Consider the following 13,958-nt stretch of genomic DNA (forward strand, 5'->3'; position numbering starts at 1 on the left):
CACTTCAGGATCATATCTATATGATAAATTTCAAAATCCAATAGCCCGTTCTCAAGCCATTTCGTGACATACAAACACCACTCCATTTTTATTTATATAGATAAGACTGTCGACCTTGCCGTAGTTTGGACATTACCTTCTATCTCCCAAACTCGATAGCATTGCACAAATTATAGCAAACAGCAATTGATTAGATCCTGTTCCAAGGGGTAGGGGAAGAGATCCAGCAAAACTAAGCAATCTGTAGAATATTTGTTTTTAATTAATTATGATTCGTGGTTTACGGCTAACTAGCCGACAGAAGTTTGAAAACTACCGAAAAACTAAACATTACATATACTTTGCATTTGACCATTCAATTCATTGGCAAAGTATATGTAATGTTTAATTTTTCGGTAGTTGTCATTCTGTAGAAGATTTTGTTGCCAGAACGGCCTGATAGACTTACATGGTCATTTCACTCTTGCATTGGTCAAATGTTCTGACGTGTTTGAGTGAAGGAAACGTTTTGGAAAATTATCTGTAATAACTGTGTTCGTTTTCCAGTGACAGTTGGGAGTTTTGGGAGCTCGTAATCTAAGCCAGCTGTCTCCTCTCTCTCAGTTATTTAATATTATTTTTACTCAACAAAAAACTATAACTTAAGTTAGTTTATTGCCAGTCTATTTGTGATCTAACGTAAAGTTCCATACGCAATGATAGCGGAACGTCAACGGAAAGCGAAACCAGTTCACCAGCATGAATCACACCATCCTGACTGAGCTGTCAACGAACGAAAGTGAACCAAGTCTGGGTCGACAAGCATGCTACAGTTCATGCTGGCAAACTGGTTCCGCTTTCCGTTGCCGTTCCGCTATCATTGCGTTTGGGTCTTAAAGCTTAAAGGCGATGGTGGTGCTGTTCTAGATTGGCGATTAGTGCATCCTTGTCGAAGTAGAAGAAAGATCACCCCAATCATTTTACTGTTAAATTTGGCAATTCAAAGCACAGAAAACCGTATAAAGTATTCATTTCAATTGCAAAACTTTCGCAACAAAACTCCACATTTATGATCAAAAATGCAAATGCAAATGCAAAAAAAAAATGTACCGTAAAATGGGGTGAAATTAATAACTTTTGAGAGACTCTGTTCTATAATTCTAAGTAGGGTGCATGTCTTATCATCCAAATGTTTTTTAAACCTGTACTGAAATAAGTCTATCGAATTATACAAACGGAATTTTGACAAAATCTTATCTTATAACAGAAACATTTTTTAGAGTTGGAGTTTTTGATTCCGGGGTGAAATTGATTAATTACTGCAATAGGTTTCATAAATTAAAGAGATATGTTATTCACTAAATTTGAGCTCACGAAATCCAAATCAAATCCCGAAAATCTTACAACTTTTTGATAAATCGATCAAATTTAGAATTAAATGTTGTTAATTACAGAATACACCATATTATACGCCTAAAGATAAGCAATTTTCTCAGAAATTAGTAACTCGCTCACTAAAAGAACATGTTTTTTCTCTGAAAATGAATTTTAATCCTCAATACTAATTAAAAACTGGGTTCACTGAACATATCAGGAATGTATGAAACAGTTTATTAAAATGGTGTCTTTATACAGACCTGGCAATAATCGACTGTTTGAAAAAGAACCCTTCAACAGTTCATCAAACATTTCCTAAAAAATCTGTTTTCCATGGTATAATTATCTTGAATGTCTAACCGAATTTAGGAACATCAAGCGCAGCTATCAGGTAAAGTGTCATCATTTAATTTTTAATAATTCAAATCGGATCATAGCTCTCTTGACGGTTTATACATGAGGGTACGGGAATGATCAATTTCTCCCCACTGATCAACTACTTCCCGAATTATGGTACCTTGGCAAAAAAGCTCTCAGTTGATAACTGTGGAAGTGTATATAAGAACAAGTTGAGAAGAAGGCTCAGGGGGATGTAATGCCTAAAGAAGAAGAAGAAGAAGATGAAAAAGAAGGATGAAAAGTAAAACAAGAAGTTGTTTCTTGTTTAATCTTTCTTTTAAAAAAAATATCTGCTTGCCCCACTTCCTCGTAGTTATTTTTACAAATATGGCGTACCTTGTGATGCAAAAGACATTCATGTGATTATCGTTTTAATATTCTATATTACATTTATTGAAATTCTAACTAAGAAAACTAGAACTATTAATCATTTATAACAAAATCATATTGATTGATAGGAGTCTGCAATCGACTTTCATTACGAACCTATAAGAATGAACAATCTAAATGCTCCTTACAGCTCTTAAACGTCGATACTGTGCATTAATATGATGAAAATGAGTATTATCCTGACGAAACTACAATTTTCATTTCAAATTTGTAAAATATTTTGTCTAAGAAAATTATTCCGTTTTTGTCACGGTTCCGTTTTTGTCAACTGAAAATCGTCGATCGTGTTGATAAAAACGGAACATACCTGTAGTAGGTTTTGTTTACTACATCAATAAACTTGCATGTTGAAACTAGATAAAATTTACAACATTAAATTTCTCCTGTACAAAGTATCACGCATGTACTTTAGCCTCTATCGTTGTATTAGTAGAATGTTGAAAGTCTTTTCATTACACATCACAGGTATTATCCGGAATCTGTTTGATTTTCCAACAAAAAAATCATATTTTTCGGTACGACATTGAACATGGGAGTGAGATTGGGTCAAGCAAGAACGATAGTAAATGAAATTCCAAGTCCACTTTTTTGACATTTTACGGTGCTGGGTGTTCTCTTTTTTCATTAAGATGTGTTTATTCTTTCTAAATACAGAATCTCTGAAACATCAAACAAGTCTACTTGAATATTCCGTGCATTGAATAATAATACAACGCATTTTGACAACTTCTCAAACCAGCAACTGTGTTTCGTGCGCAGCAACATCGTAAATTTTTATCAAAAGGGTGTTTTTTTCTAAATTTGATTATTTATCAGTGTTTTCATATTATAGAAACATCTCACGGAAGTACAAATGAGTTGAATCGCTGAAATACTGGGATTATGACGTCAACTTCTGCCTGAAATTTATTGATCGTGGAATGTCGCACCGAAATTTAACTATTTGCGAAGGTTTAAAACAATCACTGTTTCAGTACACCTTTGGGGAAACTGAATGGGCTTTATAGCAATGGGGATGAGGCTTTGAAGACAATTTGAGGGAAAACCAAGAAAATGTATGTAAACTTGACGATAAATGTTGGGTTTACATATTTTTTCTCATAGCTCTTCAATTTTCAGTATAATCTTTCTTTTAAGTGGGTTTTTCATACTTGTGAAACATCTTAGATATCTTTTTGTCTTATTTGCATCGTTTTTTGTCAATATTTTTCAGTTGTGAATGGTTTTGAAATCATATTCTCAAAAACAAGTTATTTGAATTACAGTGACCCAATGTCACCCCCTCTATGGGGTGAGATTGGGTCATTTTTCATTCACTTGTGGTGCCGCTGTGAATAAATATTTGTCTTTAATTTTTTGAACAGTTGTTAATGTACCATCGAAGTACATACACACCAAATTTGAAGTTTATTGGAGTTAAATTGCGATAGTTGTTCAAAAAATAAATCGCACATATCCCTTTTTGACCCATTGTCACCCCCAACGACGGTATCAATAGTAAGCCCTAAGCAATTGAAGTTCACTTGTACGTCGTCTGCAAAAACGTGGATCTTACAGCCTGTGAGCCTCATTGGGAGTTCGTTAATATTGAGCGCGATTTGACGTTCATTTGTCCAAAATATTTCCCTGATTCTTTTGAGGTGGAAGCATTTGAAACTTTTGTATTCCAATATTCCTTCTTAGCTGTATTTATCAGTACCGTGACCTTGTTCCTTAACCTTTTATACAGTGGTGAATAGTCAGTATCATATTTTCAGACTTTCCATAGTCGGTAGGCTAGATCACGATGCTTTGGATATATCCTGTTTGAACCAATGATTGCATTTTGGATGGCTATAGACTTTGTTTTTAACGGTACACAGTTATCGAACATATCATGTATGTAACTGTTGAAAAAAGCAAGCAAAGAGTCAGGCAATTCATCTGACTTTAGTCGCGAAAAGTCCTCGTGTTATTAGCAGGCAGCAAATCGACACCCAGTGAAGCTAGTAACAAATCGTGATTAGATAAAAATGGAACATCAAATTGATTGAAGCAAAGTACAGAACCAGAATCATTTGTAATAATCATATCAATAAATGAAGCACTAGATCGATGAAAATGTGTTGGAATATGGCCTAAACTTGAAAAAGATAAACATTTCAAAGTCGTACAGAACCGCTTCGCTTTTTCTGAGAAGATATTATGATATTCGTGTTACAGTCTTCCATCACCATACTTATGCTGGACGATTTTCGAATATGAAATACAACGCTAAAGCCCTAACAATCAACGATTTTGATGGTTACGCCTTTAGTAGCCTAGGCTAACGATTTTTTTTTTAAATAACAACGGTAAATGAAGCACCGTGTAAGCGCGCTCGGGATGAGGAATCCCCCAAGCCGATCGACTCAACGACTGACTAACTTATACTCTTTGGGTGCGCGCGAGCGAGCTGCGCTGCGGTCTCCTCCCAGCTCGGTGAGAAAGCTGAATTAAAATTTTGCTACGTCAAATGAATGGAAAACAGTTGTGCTCCGTTCGTTGCTCAAAGAAGTAGGTGGTTAGTAGTGGCTGATCGCAGCATATAGAGTTCGACGCGTATTCGATAATCGACCGTTTTTTTTTGGTTTGTGGTGTTTCTATCTACCACCTTGCTGCTATTGGTGATTGGCAGCTGGTCGTGAGATTTTTTTGTGGAGAAGAATTGGCTGCTCCAGGATATGGTCGACTTGGAGCAATTGGTGAAACTGTGATTACGAAATATCTCTCAGGAGCTGAAAGTGCTTAGAAGTTTTTGTTACAAAGCAAAATAGTTGTTTAAGTGAGTGATCGGTAATTGAAATCAAAAGTGATCCGAGTACGAGTTTAGTTGCACCCAAAGAGGATGTGGATTCGGAGCGAGCAGTAATAATCAAAGGCCAGAGAAGAAGAATCCAGTATAAGCGCAAACAAAACCTCCAACGAGAGTACAGTGAAGTGTGGTGCATATATTTTCGTCCAGTATTTCAATTCTAGCGGCGCATGTTGACGCCATCGACGACAGTATATCGATAGAATGCTAATACGTATTGAGTGATTCGGAGCTTCAATGTGGTTGTAGGAATGCTAAATCCGTTTGCATTGTACGTAAAGTGAACGAGATCTTCGATCGAGGGTGATCTTCGCGCGTTGACGTCACAGTCGCTCTCCAGGCCACTACAGCGCACCGGAGGTAGGCGTTGAAGACTGGAGTCCTGTTCGGCAGTTAGTGTCTACGTAATCGCGCTTGAGAGGCAGCAAAAACATGATCATTGATCATCATTGATCGCATCGCTAGCAGCAAGTGGAGCCAACGCTCGGAGAGGAAGCTACACGCGCGTTTCGATCGATCGTCGTCATCATCAGATTCTCCCACCACCAACCCTCGGCAAGTCTCGCGCTTAGTCAGAGAAGCCGATCTACCCCTTCACCGCCTGATCAACAAGAGGCGAATTCCGTTTCGTCACGCAAGGGTTCGCCGCGAGAGCTCTCGGATATCTCTGCTTGTGGTTTCAGCTCACCACCCCGTAGATCAGTTCACCTGCGGCTGAACAGGCAGGTTCAACGGCTCCGGATCTTGTGAATTGCGGTGGTGGGCGATCGCGACGACGTTTTGGAGTGTTGAAGAGCGAGGAGGAGGTCGTGTGCAGTTTGGTCCGAGTCTTTCTTCTTCTGGTGGGACCCTCCTCGAAAACCGAAAACCGGTTGACTCGTCTCTGACGACGATCGACGACGGGTTGACCTCTTCTTCGTCTCGTCGTCTTCGTTGCCTTCGCCAAAGCTCATCAGCTAGGCTAGCACGGGGACCGAACTGGTTGGTTCATTCAGCCAAGATAGGATACAGAGGCTGCCCCAAGGTGGTGGTAACCAGACGGTGAATGGGTCATTTGCGAAGCGGATCTTGTGGTGCGCTACGATAAATATTACACCGACACGAACGACGACGACCGGAGAAAACTGCGAGCGACTGATAGTTCCTATATTAAACGACACGGAGAGCAGTTTTGTTATTCATTTTTTCAAAGGAGAAGGATTTTGTATTTATTAGCACACGAACGAAAGACAGAGAAAGATGCTCATCACCAGCAACTATAGTCAAAAGGTAATTTGTGGCATGTGATACACGGACGGACACACGACTGTGGATTTGTGTTATCTTATATGTAGAAATATGGGGCATAATCGTTATGGGTTGACTCACCAGGATGTAGATAACGGTATGGATAATTACACGTGCAGAGATCGTCAATCAAATCGCAAATCTTTTTGAATGAGTTTTGCAGAATTTGACTCAAACAGTATTACTGATTCTTTAGCGAAACTGGACTGTATGTAAAACGTTTCCTCTATCTTCAATCTTTTCTTAGCTACGACTCTTTTTAGTGTCTTTTCAAAAATGTACCCAAAAAGAAACGATTGAAATCAACCATATAATTTCTATTCATATTTTGATTTTTGTAAGTTACAAATATGATAACATTTGCCAGAAACGGGTAATAAGATTGCAAAAAATATAATAATTCTGGATTTATGATTTTTTTGGCTTAGATGTTCGCTACCGATGAATTCCCCATACAAAACCAGCCAGCGACATTTGAAAATCGAAACCCAGCAATCGAAAGACCCGATTTGAGAAATTAACAAAAAAGTTGTAAACGATTGATTGGGATTTGAACCCTGATCTAGTGAGTGAGAGCTAGAGCTGCGTCTGATACCTTTCGATCATATCACCATGCTGAAGATATTAAGTGCAATTTGTTCTATGTTTTGAGTTGCTACTTGAAATGAGTATCTTGGCAATTTCTTCAATCGAATCCGATTTAATTTTGAATGGTATATAGTTGTAAAGCGGATGTGATCGTATTACCTTACGTCCAGTTATCGATACACAGCCATGAATTATGTCGGACGATAATAATTTATTTTTCTTTAAGGTGCTGTATTTGGTCGGATCCTTGTAATAGTATTATGCTCCGTGATTATGCGCATCGCTGTTTTGAAGCATTAAGTGCTTCTGTTATCATTCCCTTCAATTCTGTATACAAGTGCTGTGAGGGCAGGATAAGGGATACAAGCCCCGAGACATGGAGGTAATTCCTTTTTACTCGCCATTTAGCGATGAGCCCAAAAGAAAATCTTACGACATGGCAAGTACTAGTTCTAAATCACAACATGTGATTATACTTTGGAAACCAACAACTTTTGAGATTTATGCTCGACTTACTGTTAACTGAGTATCGATTATAATAAATTTTCGAGCTGTTTAGTGGAATACCTATAAATAAATGAACACACGTGAAAATGTAAACGAGTTGAGATGAACCTAAACAGTGAGTGAAGGAGTGAATCATTATTGAGTTGAAAGTGAATCGAAAATAAGGCAATCAACTTGTATCTCGCGCAACTTTTCAAAATGACCTATCCAACATTGAGAACCTATCTTTGTTTACTTTCCCAAACAACCAAAATGTACGAATAACGAAATCAAATTTTGCGTAATACGATGGCTAAATTTGCAAATATTCACGTATAGGATGTCGTGAAAAGGCCTTCTACGTACAAAAGTTGACGTGATATGCATGCATTTTTCATATGATAAAAAATGTCATACAATGCGAGTGTATACATTTTATTGCAAACTAATCTTGACTTGATTTATGATAACAAATGTTGATTCGACACCTGCTACGGATTGATTCGACTTACTTTGTACGATGATGAAGCAAAATGTACAAAAGAACTCCGAAAGTGGCGTTTTATGCGAGGAAACTTATCAGTCAAATGATTTCATTCATAATGTGTTGCGGATGCGAGGTAATTTGTATAAATAAACGAGTTATTACGTAGACTGTTATGTGACTTCTGGTTGTCTGGGTTCTTCTTCTTTCTGGCGTTACGTCCCAACTGGGACAAAGCCTGCTTCTCAGCTTAGTGTTCTTTATGAGCACTTCCACAGTTATTAACTGAGAGCTTTCTATGCCAATTGACCATTTTTGCATGTGTATATCGTGTGGCAGGTACGAAGATACTCTATGCCCTGAGAAGTCGAGAAAATTTCCAACCCGAAAAGATCCTCGACCAGTGGGATTCGAACCCACGACCCTCAGCTTGGTCTTGCTGAATAGCTGCGCGTTTACCGCTACGGCTATCTGGGCCCCTGGGTTGTCTGGGTTCTCTTTAATCAATAACTGAGTCATTAACCCCTTCAGTTGCGTTTTTTGGATGAAACGCTAACCACGATATATTTTTTTTTCTATCTTTATTAACGAGTTTTTTAGCCCTGGGCTAGTTCATCTCGGGACCAACGGCTTTACTAATTTTTTAGTGATTATCTCGGGGATGGGATTCGATCCCAGGTCCTCGGCGTGAGAAGCGTGTGTTCTAACCACTACACCAGGTCCCCCCCCCAACGATATTACCTTCCGATATATATTGAAAAAAAAATCCTAAAACACATCAGGACGTCGATAGGCGCGTGGTGGGTTTATTCACAAATTTCATAACGCCAAATATGACCATTTTCGACAACCACCCACTCCCTCGTAACGCTTTATATATGAATATTATTCCAATTTTGTCTGAGGCGTAACAGCACGAGGACACCCACCCACCCCCTTCAACGTTATGAAATTTGTGAATGGGCCCCTGGCGTATTTAGGTGTGGCGAACTTTCATAAGGGATTCCTATGTTTATCAATAGTGCATTTGCCTAAGTTTACTATTCAGGCTTGACAGAAACTCCTCTACGATGCAAAAATGAGGCGATTTCAAAGTTTTTCTGTAAGGATGAAAAATTGAACTCAAAATTCACAATTTCTAAACGATTGGAGTGAGAGAGCATTGAAATGCGAGGATTTTTTCTGGTACCTTGCTCTCTTGCTTATATGCTCACACTTACTCACACTTTACACGTAACTCTTGAGTGACCCGTGCGAACATAACACGCCTCGCGGAGTTTGGATAGCACTCGGGCTTGATGAAATAAATATTCCTCCTTTGTGTTTTGTATTGCATTCCGAGCAGAAAAAACAACTCACGATAACTTATGCATACCATATTTTGGTATCATACCTTAATTAGGTATTGTTCAGTTGTCAATACCTCATTTTGGTATTGACAAGGACTGTTCATTTTATAAAGTGGACACTTTGTTTGTGCTATATATTTTTTTATTTATTGATAAATTCGAAATCGGTTTTCTGTGCATCGTTCAACTATTATTCTACAATGCTATGAAAACATAAGATCTTAGAGAATGCTTTTGGTTGAAGAGCTAAATAGTTTTTCCAAAAACTACACACTCCGAAAAAATCATGTGATTTTACGTCTTTTGGATGCATATAAAAGAAGCGAGCCAAATGACGTGAATCTGTGTCACATTTTAAATACTATAGTGTCTGATTTGAGAAATGTCCATCATAGTGGCATCGTTTCCATGTCCATCATCATGTAAAATTACATTTTTCGTTCAATACATCTTTCAGAACACATTTTTACGACATTTCATCACTTACATCAGTCCTGATGTGAATTACGTCCGCAGTAATTTTCATTATTTTTAAGAGTGTACTAAAAAAAAGCTGTTTGTCAAAGTTTAACATTATTTTTCGTAAAACAAAAATCCTAATTTTTATGAACAAATTGTATGTTTGTGTTCTTTACTATTCTACTAAAGGTACAGCTTTAAAAAAATCAATTATATTGACATTAGGTAACTTTAGTGATAACCAAATTTGCTGATACACTATCCTTTTATAACCAAATTGGCTGATACACCATCCTTTCACACCCAGCAAAAGAGAAAAGTAAAAAGCGTGTTCAAAACTAGTATGGTTGACTAAAGAAACTATATTTGTACAAATGAGAGCTAAATCGTGCGTTTAAACAATAGTCTTAAGTACACATTTAACTGTTTATGGTAGTTTTACTAAAATGTCTCATACTTTTAAAATCGTGTACGCATATTTATCGAGCTACAGCAAATTGTAAATGGTTTTCTCTGAGTATTTCAATTGGTAATCTCAGAATAACATATGAAAATAATGTGTGGAAAATAAAAGCGATTTTATTACAGCAGTGTTGCCAATTTTGATGATTGTCAATGTCGAAACAATTTTTTAACGAGTTTCATACCTAGGTTTCAAAATCTTGATTATTATCGTATTTTCATGTACCTCGAATGTGTTTACGAAAACGTTCAGCATTTGCGCTAAGATGTTATAATTGGAAGGTTAAAAGTATTCTTTCGTCGATTTTTTTTTCCATACATTTTGTATGGTTTTTTTTATACATTTCGTATCATACATTTTGTATGGGACAGTTTTAGCTGAAAAAATAAGATCACTTATATTTTAGTCAGAGTAGCTCGCTGTCACTATCAACGCTTAAAATTTGCTGATTTGTACAGGCCGACTGCGATACAATTCGGATCAATGTATATCACATCAACATCATGCTGTCTACTCCATCACAAGTGCATTGATGGCGATAGACTATGGATATCACTGATGGGTTAAGTTCAGCCTTAAATTAAGCAGTTAAAATGGCAAGTTATCAGTACGATATTTTAGACAGTGTTGCAGATAGAATGAATCTATTTGTTGGTCACTGAAAAACAGTAATAGCATGGATAATTACCACGTGGTCACTCATTCCGCAGTGATTATGATCTAGAGTGCGATGTCGCATCACTGCTGTTGGTTGTCAAATCAAAGTGATATTGATAGCTCGCAAGTGATAGTGATAGTTTTAGACCATCAGCCATCAGCTGATATGATTGATATCAAGCAACTCTGGCTATACGATGGTTAAATTTGCCAATTTTCACGTATAGGATGTCGTGAAAAGGCCTTCTACGTACAAAAGTTGACGTGATATGCATGCATTTTTCATATGATAAAAAATGTCATACAATGCGAGTGTATACATTTTATTGCAAACTAATCTTGACTTGATTTATGATAACAAATGCTGGTTTGACACCTGCTACGGATTGATTCGACTTACTTTGTACGATGATGGAGCAAAATGTACAAAAGAACTCCGAAAGTGGCGTTTTATGCGAGGAAACTTATCAGTCAAATGATTTCATTCATAACTAGTGGTCCCGGCAAACTTCGTCTTGCCATCAAGTAGGCTGTTGGAAAACGATTTGAATCACCCCATACAAAATGACAGTTCATCTGGCATAAAGCCGTCTGGCATAAAGTCGTTTGGCATAGTGTCCGTTTGGCATAATGGTCATTTGGCATAATGGCCGTTTGGCATAATGATTGACTTAAAATAAATATCGGCATTTTTTAAGCTTTTACCGAGATCAACACCACCGAGCCCATAGCAGAAAAATATGGTAGGTGGTTCGTTCAGAGATTTTCCAAGCCTAGAATTTCAAAAATTGTTGTCACATTAGAGAGCATTACTAAATAAAACTCGTGACGGGTCTCCACATCTCAGAACATAGAGTATCTTTGAGCTTGTTGCTATATACATATTTGAAAACAGTAAATTGGCCAAGAAGGTTCGCAGTTATTCATCAAGGGAACGCTCATAGAATATTTCGCTGCAGATCAAGCTCTGTTCCAGTTTGAACGTAACACTCGATGAAAATTACTTGATAAAAAAATGGAACTTTTTTTGCAAAATATCAAAAGCTCTAATCTAAAGATCTATCAATGCGACTTAATGCAAAAATTGCCTGTATACGAGAGCAGATTATTTTCGTATAAAACATTTAAGGCTCTAACGCAAAAAATCTGTTCACAGCCTAAGTCAAATGAACAACACATCTTTAAAAGAAAATATTTGTGGCAAAACTTTTCAACGGTTCAATATAAATTTTAATTTTGGAAGTGTACATCAAAAACTCCGTCTATTTTCGATTGAAAGCAAAATTTGTGATTGAAACAATAGTTTTTCCATCAGCATATCTCAGAAGGAGATAACGCGTTTCCCCTTAAAAAGTATATTTTGAATGTTGGCAGGTTCTAAAGTAATTATCATTCAAACAACACATCTGGCAAGAATTGATAAAACAGCAAAATATAAAAATGGTTAACATTTAGCTTTACTAAATAATAAAATTTAAAACAGTATAAATATAAAGAACAGCCTATTTTTAAAAGAAGGCAAAATTTATAATTAAACCAATAGAAGAATGGACGCCAAAAATTATTTCGGCATAATAAAACGAAAAGACTTAAAAAAGTGCGTTCAGAATCTTCGAAGTGATTGTACTAATTTTCCCCGAATGACTGGTTTCCCCGAAAAGTGGTGACAAGAAAGAACAATAAACAGTCTACAGAAGGAAGTATTCTGTCATTCTCGGCTATACACATGTTGGCAAAAATGCTAAGGATGGTAAAACTCGAAAGAACCGCCAATTAAATAAAGAAGGGTGCATATTAGATGGTCAGTTCGTTCACCACCCTAAAATGTATAAAGTTACCACAATTATGAGTGCTAAAAACTTTCCGGGGAAGTGGGCTAGTCGGGGAAACGGGATATTATGGGAACTGGCATTCGGGGAACTGGCGTTCGGGGAAACAACATTCGGGGAACCGAAAACTAGCACAACCCATCGAAGTAACTGCAGATATAGATTTCTCTTTTCGCTGATAATTTGAGCAGATCAATATTATCGATTGCCGCCCTTTTGTCAGTTGGAAACAAAAAGTACTTAAAAATATAGCTCCAAAGAAATTTGAAATCAACAGTTTTCATACCTATAATCATGGTTACATCATATTTAGAAAAAAAAATTTAGAACAATTAAAAGAAGGGTATATTTATGCTAAATTTATAAAACTCTTCAGTGGAAAAAAATGTTCCAATAGCGAAACTCAAAGAAGAAATAATATTTGAAAGAAAGGTAATTTCTGAATAAATAATAAAATACATTTGGCAATAACTTTCCTAATATGCTTAAATGTATTCAAAAGCGAATGATTGTTGAATAAAGTGTCATTTTGTATCAATTGACTCCAAAACAAGCCAAAATTGAGAAATTCCTGGTTTCAGACTCATTATGCCAAAAGACTTTAGGCCAAATGACCATTATGCCAAACGACTTCATGCCAAACGGCTTAATGCCAAACGACTTTATGCCAAATGACCTATCACCGGGAATATTATTAGTTGAGTTTTGGAAGCATTAGGAGAAATCTTCCATTTTTGCAAGTATGAAGAAAAAATATCCAAACTTTTTTGCAATCGACTACAGATGACACGCAGGCTTCGTCCTTTGGCGGAGAGGCCTGTGTCATCCGCAAACAAGGATTTTTGACATTTCTGAGGTAACTCAGGTAAGTCAGATGTGAAAATATTGTATAATATAGGTCCCAAAATGCTGCCTTGGGGAACACCAGCTCTTACAGGAAGTTTGAAATCCGTGATTGAAGTGATCCCCCAACGGCCCTAAAGGTATTAGGAGTAGATGACTCCGTGCGCAAAATCAAGCTCGCTGCTCTAGTGTACGCAGCATGAGTACGAAATGCCACCAGTAACAAATTCTCGAAAACTTATTCATACAGACTCAAGTCAAAATAGTATACAAACTTACTTTATCGATCCTACGTGTTAAGCAGGCGGAATTCTACACGTACCGCTCTGTACCAACTCAACTTTTCACTTTTAGAACGTTTAATTTCCGGATTTACAAAACGACGAAAGTAAGATTTTCAACTTTCGCAACCTAACCACTACTTTCGCCGCCCCGCTGTATGGAGAGACAAAATGACTTAACCACGAATCAAAACAAAACACTACTTGAGCCGATTATACACTGGTAGAAAAACGTCGAAAGTAACTGAATGAAA

The 13,958-nt window shown here is 37.1% G+C and overlaps 1 protein-coding gene across 2 annotated transcripts in view; it reads left to right on the forward strand.

Annotated features, from left to right (window-relative positions):
- LOC5575098 (endoribonuclease rege-1) overlaps nt 1-13,958 on the forward strand; it is a 113,232-nt gene that overhangs the window by 63,691 nt on the left and 35,583 nt on the right. The window contains exon 1 of one of the 2 annotated variants that reach the window (XM_021853137.1): nt 4,565-6,247. The exons of the other annotated variant lie outside the window; for it this stretch is intronic. Within the exon in view, the coding sequence (XP_021708829.1) occupies nt 6,218-6,247 (30 nt within the window). The 5' untranslated portion in view covers nt 4,565-6,217. Of the gene's footprint in view, nt 1-4,564; nt 6,248-13,958 lie in introns of those variants that run through there. 2 annotated transcript variants of the gene reach the window in all.

The sequence above is a fragment of the Aedes aegypti genome, chromosome 3 (genome assembly GCF_002204515.2).
Source record: "Aedes aegypti strain LVP_AGWG chromosome 3, AaegL5.0 Primary Assembly, whole genome shotgun sequence".
Taxonomy (NCBI): Eukaryota; Metazoa; Arthropoda; class Insecta; order Diptera; family Culicidae; genus Aedes; species Aedes aegypti.